We start from the raw sequence: 14,674 nt of genomic DNA on the forward strand, positions 1-14,674 counted from the left end.
CATGTTTTTATTTTATAAAAAAGACACCTCAGTATGTCCAAAGTGAATAATTACATCATAAAGATGTTGTCCTCTATAGCATGTGCCGTTATTTTATTAAAACCATAATATTTCGCTCCCATTCTAAACGGCGAAATTAACTTTTTGTTCACTTGTGTGTGTGTGTGTATATATATATATATATTAGTAAATAGTGTTGTGTTCACCCTTCAACAAATGGCTTTCAAATGACATCATCAGAACATAGAAAATAAAACTTGATAACATTTGACCTGGCTATACATTTAATTTAGGGTTAGCCACTATAACTTGTGTTTGGAAATAGTTTCCCCCACCTTTTCTTCTTGTACTGGTATGTTAAATTCTGTTTAACATGCCAGTCTCTGAAATGTTCGTCCATTGCGAAACAGCCCCCAATTTTTCTAATATCACTATTGGATTCAGTTGTTGAGATGTAAACCAAGCACTCATTCTCACTCGTGTTTAGTGAAAAATGGACTCCATACACAGCGGTGGTGATTAGCCCTTCTAATGAATGCATTGAACTACTTATGTTGCACCTTTTGCTGACACAGATGTTCAAATTCATACACACAGATTGCCTAGTCCATGTAGAGAAATATTTCCATTAGAACATCTTTCTAGACTTTCTAGAGCAGATAAACTCGAACATGTGGGAAATAGCTGTGGCAGAGTCTTGTCGTGTTGGACCGGATGCTGTGATACCAACACGAGAACAGTTTGTGTAAAGGGTGGGTGGGGTCAACCACAGTGCTGGTTGCTTTGCGGATGCTGCGGGCGGTGTAAATGTCCATGATGGATGGGAGAGAGACTCTGATGATCTTGGGTCTTGCGGTCAGAGACGGTGCAGTTCCCAAACCAGGCAGTGATGTAGCTGCTCAGGACGCTTTCTATGGTGCCTTTGTAGAAGATGGTGAGGATGAGTGGAGGGAGACGGGCCCTCCCCAGCTTCCTGAGGAAGTAGAGATGTTCAGGGTCCAGGTGAGGTTCTCTGCTAAGTGGACACCAATGTTGAGGGCAGAGTGGTTGTGTCGTGCTCTCCTTCTTGTGGGTTCGATTCCCGGGCTTGGCAAGCTGCCACTGTTGGGCCCTTGAGCAAGGCCCTTTACTCTCTCTGCTCCCCGGGCGCTGGAGTTGGCTGCCCACCGCTCTGGGTGTGTGTGTACTCACTGCCCCTAGCTCACTAGAGTGTGTGTGTGAGTGCGTGTTCACTACCACAGATGGGTTAAATGCGGAGGACCCATTTCGCTGTACAGTGCACACTGTACAGTGACAAATACGTGCACCTTTACCTTTGAAGTCAACAACCATTTCCTTGGTCTTGTCTACATTCAGGTGAAGGTTGTTAACTTTACACCAGTCTGTCGCCGCTGCACCTCCTCTTCAACTATGAGCACTGTGCCGGGAATGTTGTCCGGTCCTGCAGCAGTGGATTAACTCTGCGCAGAGTTTTCCTCACATCCACCGCAGTCAGACACAACACCTGCTCGTCTGGCTGGGGTGTTTTTTTCGCCAGCGTGTCATTTTGTGCCTCAAACCGTGCATAAAGTTGGTGGATTGTCCGGATGCCTTGCCACATGCGCCGCGTGTCACCTGTACCCTTGAAGTGGCCGTGGATTCTCTGCGCGTGCACGCGTTTTGCCTCTCTGATGGCTCATGACAATTTGGCTATTGCTTTCCTCAGTGCCACCTTGTCACCCGCTCTGAAGTGTTCACAGTAAAAGGGGGTTCCAAATTTGCATGCCCATTTCTTCTATTTTTGCATATTTGACACATTTAAATATTATTTAAATATTCACTTAAATATTCGATTAAAGTATTGCACTCATTTTCATATATAGAAACAACATGAGTTAACACTAAACACCATTCATTAAAGATAAAGATTTATGTAAAACTTGGTGTGCCATCCTTTTTTCTTTTTTTTTTTGCATGACAACCACTAAATATTACAGCATATAGTTATAACATAATATGAACGTCAGAATATCCGGAGCTCATAACCAGAGAAGAACAGAGGCTTGAGACTGGAAACAGTGGGAAGAAATGGCAAGCTACAGGAGGAAATACTGCTGGAGTGACCTCATAGACCACAGAGGAAAGTAGGTCAACAAAAGTATTTGGATATTAAAGAAAAAAGAGTTTATCCGTCTTTCGTTGAAGAAGCTGCCCTCAGCTGTCCAGGGAAGAAGTGTTTCTACTAGATTCTGGAACATTGCTTTGAGGATTTGATTGCATTCAGAGAGAGACGAGAGCATTAGCGAAAACAGAACGTTGGATGATCACCACCCCACCTCATCCCCAACTCGCCCCAAAAGTATTGGATGGAGCACCACCGTTATTCAAAAGACCACAGTTCTTCCACTGCTCCACAGCTCAAAGCCTAGCTCTAGCCCACGCCCGGCATTAGGCAGCATGATGCCAAAAGGTTCATGTTGATCTGCTCCAGAGAGTCCTATTCTATTGGCAGTACTTCTCTACAGGGACTCGACAGGTTGTGTGTGTGTCAGCAGTGGGTGACACTTAAAGTAGCTGAATGCATTGATGTGAAGGGGTGTCCACAAACGTTTGGACATGTAATGTATGCAATAGCCTCAGTGAGTTTCTTGAGCACCCTGATGGTCCAGAACATTGCAGATTAGGCTCGATCACTGGCATTGACATTGAGTACGCTGTGGTTGCCATGTAAGGGTGTGTTGCTCAGCAGTGCATTATCAAGTTTTTTTTTTTTTTTGTCTACCATAAAGGCGTTTTGAGAACATGGCCATTTTAATGTCTCGGACCTTTTTCACAGGTTGTAAAAGAACAGATCCAGTTTTGGAATTGATCAAAGGCATCTCACCATCTCATCTTTCTATAAGGCCGGCGGATTGTATTGTGGGCAGAGCGGTCTCTGGCTTCTGTCGGGATGGCAGACTATTTGGTTTAACGGGCCCGCTCTGGAGTGGGACTCCTCAGTGTTTTGACCTGCCCTGAGCGCAGGGCACTCGGTGTCAGGCGCTGGCGTAAGAATAATAAATGGAAGAGCTTGATGAGTAGAGAGCTGTGCAGGTCACGGTCGATGACCCTTGAAGGACGTTCACTTCTTTGGAATGGTCTTAAACACTCAGTCAACCTTACCCCCCCCCTCCTCCTCCACCACCACCCCGTCTCTCGGAAGACCCATGAAAGGTGGCGCAGGGCCGTAAGTTTCCTTTACATGGAGCGACACCTGCCTTTGACATACCCTCTGTTGCTAAATAGGCCTTTATGAGTCTTGCACAACTGCAGGTACCCCTGTGAAAAGCAGTGCTGTATACAGTGGATTAATTACCCTGCCACAGGTGTGCGACTGCCTGATCCACTTACCGAACCGCTCAATCCCATCATGCATTTAATTATGAATAGACTTTGTCTTTATAATAAGGTAATTTGTTGGAAAAGGTTATCTGTCTTCATATGTAAAATCTTTTTTTCTAATATGAATCATTCTGAATGTTAATTTTAATTTCATTCTCAATGTTATGCTTTTTTGCGGCGTGTATCATTTTAGACACATGTACAAATATATGTTGTTCATGTTTTTATGTCAACAATTGACATGTTTGTATTATAATACATTTTCTAATCAAAAGACTTTTACTTCGTAAAATAATTCATTACATGATGAAAAAGGTCATTAGTAAATATCTAATAGAAACTAAAATGCTGGTGGTAAATATTGAATTATCTTAATGGATTATTTATATATATATATATCTTTCATCTACAGGAAAAAATGAAAACTGACAAAGACCTGGCAGGGTTGGGCTTCAAGGTAGTTGATAAAGGTTTTTTTTAGCAGGGTAAAGCTGGCCACATCCGAAAGGCACCGCAACCGGGTGGACATTACAATAATGGCATCACCTGCTTTTGTTCGTAAATTTCTGCCTCGAGAACTCGACATTATCCGATTAATATATCACCCTCACATTGTTGAGGTGCATGATGTTTTTGAGATGCCTAGCGGACGAGTGTTCATTGTGATGGAGGCTGCTGCAACTGATCTCAAGAAAAAGATCCAGAAGCTCCATCGCGTTCCCATCACCCAGGCCAAAACATGGTTTTCCCAGCTCGTCAGTGCCGTGGCCTATCTGCACCAGCTGAACATTGTCCATCGAGACCTGAAATGTGAGAATGTCCTGCTGACTGCTGATGGCCAGGTCAAACTGACTGACTTTGGTTTAGTACGCTTTTCAACAACTGACCTAAGTCGTACGTTTTGATGCACCTGAGGTTCTCTTAAAAAAAAGATCCAAAAAAAAGGTGACTATAGAGCAAGGGCGTCACCGGGACCCTGTCTTTCAGAGACGTCAATAGGAATAAAAAATAGAAAAAAAATCTTGGCTGCTTCCATTAAATTGCTCAGTCTGGCAACACCAGTACAATCATAGCACATCACTTTGTTCACCATACGTAAAAAATTGTGTTGGATCAACGTAAAATCAGAAGTTGGCATAACTAAAAGAACTAATGCAAACTGTTGCCTTAATTTTGTTTGTTGGTCCTGATGCATTATTTTTTAGAATGAGACTTTCTAGTGTTTGTGATGTTGTACACTCCAAAGTCGACAAAGTAGAAGCAGCCTGCCAAGACAATACAACAAAGACGAAGGTGACCTTCTTCTTTGGACTCGTCGACGGCACCGTTAGTTTATCCTAAACGTGTCCAGCCGGACAGACGCATCAGGTACTGCAGCTCTTTATTACTTTTAGTACTTTTTACTTTTTTAATTTATCCCCTACCCTATTTATTGTTTAGTGTCATTTTCCTTTAGTTTAAGACTGTGTTCTGTGTTTTTTTTTACTTGTCCTACGTGTTGCTCTCACCAAGACAAATTCCTTGTATGTGTAACATACTTGGTGAAATAAAGAGATTCTGATTCTGATTCTGCACTGGAAATAGTGCTGCTGCAAGGACAGGTACAGGATGAAAATCCTCATGGCTGAAAAAAAACCAGCACGACCCGCTTAAGCTGGTTAAATGGTTTAACCAGATAGCAAACCTTTATTCAGATAGACAGATTTTTTTTCTTAATTTCTAAATTTCATAATTTTCTAGATTCTGTTTTTCTGTATTTCTACTTCAATTTATTCCACATTTATGTATTTATTTATGTATTTCCATAGTTATTCGTTTCTGTATTTGAATATTTCTACATTTATATCTGTTTTGCATTTCTTTATTTATTAATTTATCTAATCTTTTTTAAACGTCCCCTTATTTATTTATTTCTGCATTTCCTAATTTGTATATTTGTTCATGTTTTTTCCCATTTTTATATTCATTCCATTCTGTATTTTATATTTATTTATTTCTCTACTTCAACATTTTTACATTTTTCATTTATTATGGTTGCCCCTTACAAAACAATCATGTGTGCTTCCAAAGCCATGCGAAGTGGCCAAAACACTCCCAGAGAAATACATAGAAATCTGTCTGTAATTTTTAACTCCTCTACATTCACCAAATGTGTCACAATTGTTGAACTAATAATGTAGTTTAATGCTTTACGCCTTTTCAATCTCACAGTTTTCGCAAAAGTATTGTACATTTTCCCCATAAAAATGTATGGTGGATACAATGAGCAGCTCTACCACACTCTAGCTCTTTTCTCTACTTTTAGGATGAGCTGAAGTGACAAAACTAATCATTCATCAAGACCTGACTTCACTGATGCTTTCCCAGATAGCAAAAGTATGTTGAATTAACGTTCATTGTCCATATAATAATTAAATAATTAATTATTTAAAATTAATTCAACGTTATGTTTCGATTTACCCAGATGAAATATTGCTTATTATTGATTTATGGTTGTTTTGTGGTTGAAGGGACGTTGAATCAGCGCATAAATCAGTGGCTTTTCATTCAATCAATATAAACATGAATATAATATCCACGATATAGATCAACACAGTAAAGTATACAACAGAATTATAAACACTAATAAACGGAGTAAACTAATCATATGCATATTTTAAGTTTACATTTACTAGTGGTCTCTTTTTTAGCATTATTATATGTTAATAATTCATTTCTGGGTCTAACAAAAACGTTTGTAACTCTCAATAAAAAGTGTTTACTAATATTTATTTAATGATGTTGATAAGTGCTATTTAACTAAATTTGAGTAAACTTGACTTGCATTTCAACAGTATAACATGCACTAAATTCTAATGTGTGTAGCAATTGTGTGTAGCAGATTATTCAAAACCCTGACGCTGGCCTACAAAGCCAAGAATGGACCAGCCCCTCAGTATCTGATGGCAATGGTCAAAAGCCGATCCGCACCAAGAACCCTTCGAGCTTCAAGTATGGCTCGGCTCGACCCGCCATCCCTCAAAATCCGACAAGCGTCCAGGCTTTTTTCTGTCCTGGCACCAAAGTGGTGGAACAAGCTTCCCCTGGGTGTCCGAACAGCCGAGTCGCTCGCTGTCTTCAAATGCAGACTGAATGCTGACCCACCTCTTCAGAGAGTACTTGGACGAATAGTTCTATGGTCGCCTTATTGTCTTGTGTTTAGCAATGTCTAAAGCTTAGAGGTATCTTTTGTATTATTGGTCTATTCTAACTAGCTGAGGCTTTTCTTGGGTAAATAGCAAAGCACTTTGTAAGTCGCTCTGGATAAGAGCGTCTGCTAAATGCCGTAAATGTAAATGTAAATAGACGTTTTTCAAAAAGCAGTAGATGAAGCCACGTTCTAAAGATATTCAGAACTATCATGTTCATAGATTTTATAAAGCGTCGGTTTGGGGGAACATGTATGTATTCTATTATTATTATTATTATTGTTATTATTATTAGCAGCAGCAGTAGTAGTAGTAGTAGTATATGATAACATATTTTCGTAGATTTAAAAAAGTATTTAGTTTTACACTTGGCCAGATCGGAGAGCAACAGGTCTAAACTTGACTAATTTAAGCTCCTGTCTGTTGCACTCTGAAAAAAGAAACATCCAGAACTTCAGCAATGCAGAACTGCTCTTAATTTATTCTATAGACAAATACGAACACTCCTCCAGATCACTCCTCCTGCTTACTCCTCTCGCCCACTCCTCCAGATCACTCCTCCTGCTGGGTTGCTGTTCCGGGCTTGCTCTCCGCTTCTCCAGCCTCTCTCCCGGGCTCTCTCCTCTGGCTTCACTCCTCCAACCTGAATAATAGAAATGTTACAGTTATTTAGAAAAGATTAAACCATGAAGAAGGTGGTTTAAAATCTAAAGCATGTGATGAATGAAGACCACTGGTCAGAATGAATGTGTGTATTAATGATAAACTGATAAACGGATTGGTTCTGTGCTTCTGTGAATCTCAGCTCGTTCTTTTTTAATAACAGAAAAAACACACACACACACACACACACACACACACACACACACACACATTATAGATTATATACACTTCCATCTCAGTCTATAAGGGTTTATTCTTCACTAACACTGTTTATTTAAACCAAATCAACAGTGGCCAATTTTTTTATGATCTATTCAGCTGAATGTCTCCCGATAGCTGGGCTTTATAGACACTTCAGAACAGGATGCTGGAAATGTATTGTAGCAGAAATAAATATATTACAGCACTGATGTTAAACAGTACAATGATGATGTGTATATTATATATATATATATATGAGTCCTTTAACTGACGGAAAGTCGCATTGATGGTGAACAAGAGGAACATTTTCACATCTGAGGGGGAGCCGAAGCGTCGGTCTCCTTGTTTCCTGCATCACTGTGGGCTGTGGGAGACCAGGATATGTCTCCACCACTTTCCCTTCAGAATTGAACCCAACCAGTTTGTTATCATTCCCGGGAGCCGCGTTAGCCGTGTTAGACCCGTCATACTGCAACCAGCCAGCAGAGGCGCTAAAGCCGTGGTGTCTTCACTTTTCAGAGAAGATGTGCTGCCCATGTTTTCTACAGTCATTGATTGCAAGCTTTACGAACTGTCTAAGCTGTGCCACCATTCTGTGTTCTTCAGGAAAAGCACTTTTCTAGTTCTACTTTCTTGTTATCACTATTTTATCTGCCAGAGATATTCGCTGCATTTCTCGTCTAGCAGTTATCCAGATATCGACATCGCTACAGCTCCAGATTCCTTAGTCTGATTATGTGATGCCTGTTTGTGTACAGCAACCACAAAGCAACATCATAGCAACTGCCTGTAAAATCTACCCATTCAGCTTTCACTTAGCAACAACATAGGCACCACTTAGGATTGGACAGCAACCACTGAGTAATATCAAAGCAACAAATTAGGATAACATAGCAACCACCTAGCAACAACTCGTTATAGCAGCCACACAGTAACAGCATCACCATTACAACCACATAGCAGCCACTTAGCAACACCAAAGCACTATAATTTATTTTTTCTATAATTATACATTTTATTTTTTGTTTATGTATTTCCACATTTAATCTCCATTTTATGTATTAAAACATCTACAGAATTGCTGGCCTCACTGTATTAAAATATGTCTTAAAATATCTAAAGAACTGCAGGCCTCACTTGCCTCAGTTGAGGTCTATATACAAGATTTCACAGTAAGAGGGTCACTGGGCAAAAATGGCATCCATGGGAGAATTGACTTGAAGTCCACTTCCGAATGGCTCCAAATAATTAAAGTGACCCAGTCTGAAGGAGATGACATAACTGTATCTGTTAGAGCAAAATCATGGATGTCACACATGTTTTATTATTATTTTACAAAACAGACCCATGTTTATAAAGAGTAGCACACTAACAAGGACACAGATTACTTACAATTGGCCTCTACCTGTGGAAGTTGTAAAATCAACAGAGAATTTTGGCTTTGAAACTTAAACTTAAAGAACTTTTACTTTGCTGGTGTTCAACAATAATGCTGACTGGAACATTGTGTAATCGATGCTAAACCAATGATGCAAGGGAGCTGAGTGATTTTCCAAGGCACCATATTCACTGAAATGCACATTTTATAACATGTGATAAATTTTCTGGTTATACTGTCCATGTCCCAAAGAACTTGTTGTTGGAATAGCTGGAAATGAAGGTCTTGTGTTTGGAGGCTATCCAGGAAATGTAACTGTCAGTAATTGTCATCACGTTACTGAAAATCACTACTGTAACAAATTTATTCTAGCGATCTGGAATAAAAACACCAACTATGTGTTATTTTTTACATGAATAAAACTACGTAAAGTTAAAAATAGCAATGTTTTCATAAGCAGCAGAATTTTCTAAAAGACATTTTTTTATTTTTCATTATTGACAGACTAGTAACAGACCTTTTTTTCTGATTTATCAAAATCATAAAAGGTCAACTAGTCAGTTATAAGATTGTCAGTTACAGCTGTACTGTAGTGTAAGGGTGTTGTTTGTGTAAGAATGCTGGTGCAAATTGGCTGCTTTAGTTTCAGTTGTTTAGTATCAGTTGTGTTTCTGTTGTTTTTATGCTGCTTTCTTTGGTTTCTTGTGATGTTTGCCCATTTGTTGCAGGTGACTTTTGTTCATGTCTTTGTAGCTGTAGGAATTTCTGAGCCAGCTGCATGTATTGCTCTTTACTTCAGCATAGATGTTTCGCTGGTCCGCTGTGGAAGTTTCACTAGCCCACTGTTGGTGTGGCTCTGCATTGAAACGTTGATATTTTGTCAGCCTGCTGCCAAAGCTGTGTACAGTAAAAGAAATGAAAACAACTAGAATTTAACAATATTTAATCTTATTTATCTCATTCAAATGATCAGTTCCACTGCTGCATCATTTAAGGTTAAAAGAAATGTTGAATAAGAAGCTGACAAATAAGAACCCAACTAAAAAACTTAATACTATATATATAATAAAAAACTTAAAAATACTTAAACTGAGTAACCAGGACCCAGTGTCATGCCGGGTCAGGCGGGGCAGTGAGAACACATGGAAACACTTGCAGGGTTGGACGATGCAAAACAACACAAGGAATCACAGAAACGCAGTACAGCAGAGGTACAGCAATCTAAGGATCATAACGTGAAAACAGACAGAACTTGACAACACAGTCTGGGCAACGCAAGACACCTGGGACTGGGAGGGCTCTGAACGGTATAATAGGGAATACATGAACTGGGCAAACATGAACTGAGGGGCAGAGCTAATTCAGGGCAACGACAGACTGAAACACCTTGGCTTAAGAAGCCCCAGTCCCAAGTGTTTGTTGTCTACTTAACGACCTCCGGAATCCCGATTCCTTAAATGGGCAAGGGGGCGGAGTCTGGGGATCGCCCCGGGCCTGACACCCAGATATTCTTTCTCCGCACTGTTCCCTTACTATGGGATCAATTTCTACTATGCTGCTTATGTTCTGACAAAGAAAATGTTTTAGCAGATTCATTTTTTTAAATGAACGAGTTTTAACAATTAAAAACAAATTGAAAACATTTGTTTTAAACTAAAAACATCATCAATTTCAACTGAAATATGGATCTTCACTGAGATGTTAGTAAATACTATTTAAAAAACTTAAATGTTCAATTCTGGGTTTTAATCGTGTAAACAGCAAGAAAGGGTCACGCTAAAATAGCCTTTATACAGTACAATCAACCTACACCCAAAAGCCCCGCCCATGTCGTGTTTTCATTGGTCAGATACTCTGTCACTCAGTGGATTCCCCCTTCTGCCCCCCTGCAGTCTTTTTGCAGCACAGCTTCTCTATTTATTATTACTCTTCATTTAGTTCAGTCTGACTGACTGGAAAACCTGAAAATACACATTTCTAATCCTAATTAGTGTATTTTTTACTTGTAGGTATTTCATAAAAAAATCCACAAATAAAACCTAGATTTTCCAAATAAGACTAACAATTATGTCATATCTGTGCAGTAATAATAATACTCGTTTTATGTAATTTTGAAAATGTATTTTTTAGTACTGAAACATCAATAATGAAGATAAAATTTCTATAGTTATTCTTATTATTATATATTTTTACGTCAGTAGTAGTAATTAAAATGTTTCAATACAATAACAAATCAACACAAAAACAAATCCCTCCGTTATTCTAATTAACATTTATATTGTACATTATATTTATTCTTAATAATATTTGGTGTTGTTGTTGTTGTTGTTCGTCTTCTTCTTACTATTATTATTATATATGTTATATATTGTAGAATATTGGATTATTATTATATATATTATTATATTATATCGTATAACGTAGTTATTTTCTGGGGGGGGGGTCGTTTTTTTATAAAAAGTTTAAAAGTTTAAAAGTGGGCATGTCCCAGTGAAAGCGAGAGATTGTGTGTGTGTGTGTGTGTTATATTCACTGGTTGCCGTTTTGACAATGGGCAAAGCTTTCCTTTGCAGACAGAAGGATGAACAGTGTTTACAGCCACTGCACAGCGGTACAGCTAACTTCAGCCTCCCCGTACATTTAACTTCACTGTGAGTGTATCAGTACCCCGACCCTTCAAAGCCTTCCAATAAACGTTGATTCAATGGCAGAAGTTCAACAAAAACTGATGCCTATGAGAGTTTATTTAATGTTAATTCTTATCTGGGTTCACTTTCGGGGCTGCATGCCATCAAATCCTCCTCTCAGAAATAATGTTTAACATCGTTTGGCGGGACCGCGTTTGGATTCAGGCGTTGCTACGGGTTACCAGCAATCACCTTTTCACAGGAATTATTTGCATTTAGGATAACTTTAAATAAATGCAATCATTCATAAGAAGTGTGTGTTTGATTAGGTTTATTTTCATCTGAAATAATTATCTACACATATTTAATTACAGAGGAAGTGCAAAAGGAGGGCAAATACTTTTTCACAGCTCTGTGTGTACCTACACTAGGTTAAAGTGTAAGGTCCACTGTGTCTGAGATACACTGTGTGTACAGACAGTCATATACACTCAGTGGAAGCTGAGGAGCAGCCAATCGGCCCTGCCATTGTGACGTCACGAGGTTGACGTCACGCTCCTATAAAAAGGCGCGGCGCTCTCTCACTGAGCCAGTTAGGATTCAGCACCTTGAAAGACGGTTGATTCCTACGTGCACACTGACACTGAGGTCATCTGATTGATGCTCGTATCTAGAGCCACTTCATTTAGAACCAGATATTAAGGATCTAGATCCACAGAGAATAATGGACACCGACAAAGACCTTAAAGGTTTGGGCTTTAATGTAATTAGTGACCTTGGTGAAGGGGTTTTCAGTAAGGTCAAGCTGGCCACATCCGAAAGGCACTGCAACAATGTGGCCATTAAAATTATGGACCGCACATTGGCATCACCTGCTTTTGTTCGGAAATTTCTGCCTCGAGAACTCGACATTATCCGATTAATATATCACCCTCACATTGTTGAGGTGCATGATGTTTTTGAGATGCCTAGCGGACGAGTGTTCATTGTGATGGAGGCTGCTGCAACTGATCTCAAGAAAAAGATCCAGGAGCTCCATCGCGTTCCCATCACCCAGGCCAAAACATGGTTTTCCCAGCTCGTCAGTGCCGTGGCCTATCTGCACCAGCTGAACATTGTCCATCGAGACCTGAAATGTGAGAATGTCCTGCTGACTGCTGATGGCCAGGTCAAACTGACTGACTTTGGTTTAGTACGCTTTTCAACAACTGACCTAAGTCGTACGTTTTGGTGCACTCCTCGCTACGCTGCACCTGAGGTTCTCTTAAAGAAGCCTTATGATCCCAAAAAGGCTGATGTATGGAGTTTGGGCGTGATCCTGTACGTCATGGTCACCGGGACCCTGCCCTTTAGAGACGTCAGTAAAAAAAATATCCCATTTCTCCAGCGAGAAGCACTGACGTATCCAGACGGGATCAGAGTGAAGCAGCCCTGTCGCTCCTTCCTCTCCTATATGCTGCAGTATAAACCCGAGAAACGTCCTACAGTGGCAGAGGTGGCAGCACACCCATGGCTGCAGTTGACACAAGAACCGTAAGTATGAATTTGCAGGTTTATGTATATATATGAACTGCAGTTTGGTTATATTCCATTTTATAGATTGTGTGTAAATCAGATTATATATGTGTGTGAACATACACTTACCTGTATTTTCATCAACAGATCTCCGGAGGAGAATGTGTTTGGAGCTCGGTGCAAGAAGGACATTCAGCAGCAGCAGCAGCAGCATCAGACTGCTGAAGTTGATGTGAAGGAAACAAAGGACGATTCATCCACAGTCGGCTGTCTTCACTCCTCTGTAACTGATGCCTTTACACAGGACACCACTAATTGTTTGGAGAAACCCATCAGGTATGTTTGTTTGTTTGTTTATTTAGTTGTTGTTTACACACTATTCATGAATTTCTTTACTAATTAATATATTTATTATTATTGTGTATCTTGGCTGCCACCATTAAACCTCTCAGTCTGGCAACACCCGTACAAAGGATGCACACTTTGTGTATTGTACATATTATGCACTGATAAAGGTCAGTTTAAATGAAGACCTTTTCTGTAAATATCAAACAGGTAAAGTACAGTAACACTTCACTAACAATAAGTTAATAATCAAAGATGACTCATTTTCCACATTTATTCTCTACCATCTCCAGACTTACAGGCAGGTTTACTGTGGTACCCGTCGATGAAGATGAGGGAAGTAAGAGTCATCCAGATTCCGAGCCACTCCAGGAAGATGACGGCAGTAGAGCTGGTGCAAGTCTGACTTGCAGAAGTGTAGAAGGTGTGGAGGAGGAGTATGGCTGCTTCAGCTGTGCTCCACTTTGTGCTGCACTTAAAAGAGCAGCTAATGCTTTTGTTGTAGCTCCAATTCTCAGAAGCTCCCAGTCACTGGAAGCTGAAGAAGTGCTGCAGAGGTAACTCTGTGGTGCCGGACTCCTCCTCTTCTTCCCAGCAGGATGCTTGTCATTCTGCTCCCTCTACAGAAGCTCCTGCTTGTTCATTTTCTGAGCCAAGAAGACAAGAAGATGGGACTCCAGACATTACGCTCTGTGGGACAGTGGTTGAGGAGAAAGCTGACCTCCCACAGCCCACGCTGAAGGAGGAAACCAGGAGGTTGAGATTCCCCCACTTTAAGGTATGTGATTTGAGTGCTGGGTGATTGTAAAAGCCTCAGATTTCAGACCATAACATCACTTCAAATATCAAATATAATAATGTTTCATTGGATTAATCTTTTTCATCTTTTCCCTCCAACAGATCCTGAAGAAAAAGATTCACCCTTTTTAGACGCGGCGAATATCCCGGGAATGATAAACTGGTTGGGTTCAATTGGTGGTGGAGGCAGATCCTGGTCTCCCACAGCTCACAGTGATGCAGGAAACAAGGAGGCCGACGCTTCGGCTCCCCCTCAAATTATTCCAACAGAATTTCAACTTTAAGGTATGTATTATCAGTTATCATTAATACACACATTCAATCTGACCAGTGGTCTTCATTTATACACATGCTTTAGATTTTAAACCACCTTCTTCATGGTTTAATCTTTTCTAAATAACTGTAACATTTCTATTATTCAGGTTGGAGGAGTGAAGCCAGAGGAGAGAGCCCGGGAGAGAGAGGCTGTAGGAGAGAGCCTAGAAAAACGTGGCCGGAGGAACAAACCTGGAGGAGTGAGTCTGGAACAGCAAGAACAGAGGAGCTGTGAGCCCAGAGGAGTTAGCGTGGAAGAGGACGAGCCTGGAGGAGTATTCTGA

The 14,674-nt window shown here is 40.2% G+C and overlaps 1 protein-coding gene across 1 annotated transcript; it reads left to right on the forward strand.

Moving 5' to 3' along the window:
- The first annotated feature begins 12,141 nt into the window (after positions 1–12,141).
- Positions 12,142–14,674, forward strand: LOC140549685 (testis-specific serine/threonine-protein kinase 6-like). The gene is made up of 5 exons (XM_072673434.1): positions 12,142–12,950; positions 13,080–13,268; positions 13,571–13,701; positions 13,796–14,055; positions 14,498–14,674. The coding sequence occupies exons 1-5, from the start codon at positions 12,142–12,144 to the stop codon at positions 14,672–14,674; spliced, it is 1,566 nt and encodes a 521-aa protein (XP_072529535.1).

The sequence above is a fragment of the Salminus brasiliensis genome, chromosome 2 (genome assembly GCF_030463535.1).
Source record: "Salminus brasiliensis chromosome 2, fSalBra1.hap2, whole genome shotgun sequence".
Taxonomy (NCBI): Eukaryota; Metazoa; Chordata; class Actinopteri; order Characiformes; family Bryconidae; genus Salminus; species Salminus brasiliensis.

Bases quoted from the DNA above. Each gene is read 5' to 3' on its own strand.
- LOC140549685 (XM_072673434.1), top strand. From the start codon at position 12,142: ATGGACACCGACAAAGACCTTAAAGGTTTGGGCTTTAATGTAATTAGT. The intron at 12,951-13,079 runs GTAAGTATGAAT...TTTCATCAACAG, and splicing joins CTGCAGTTGACACAAGAACC to ATCTCCGGAGGAGAATGTGT. The intron at 14,056-14,497 runs GTATGTGATTTG...TCTATTATTCAG, and splicing joins TGAGATTCCCCCACTTTAAG to GTTGGAGGAGTGAAGCCAGA.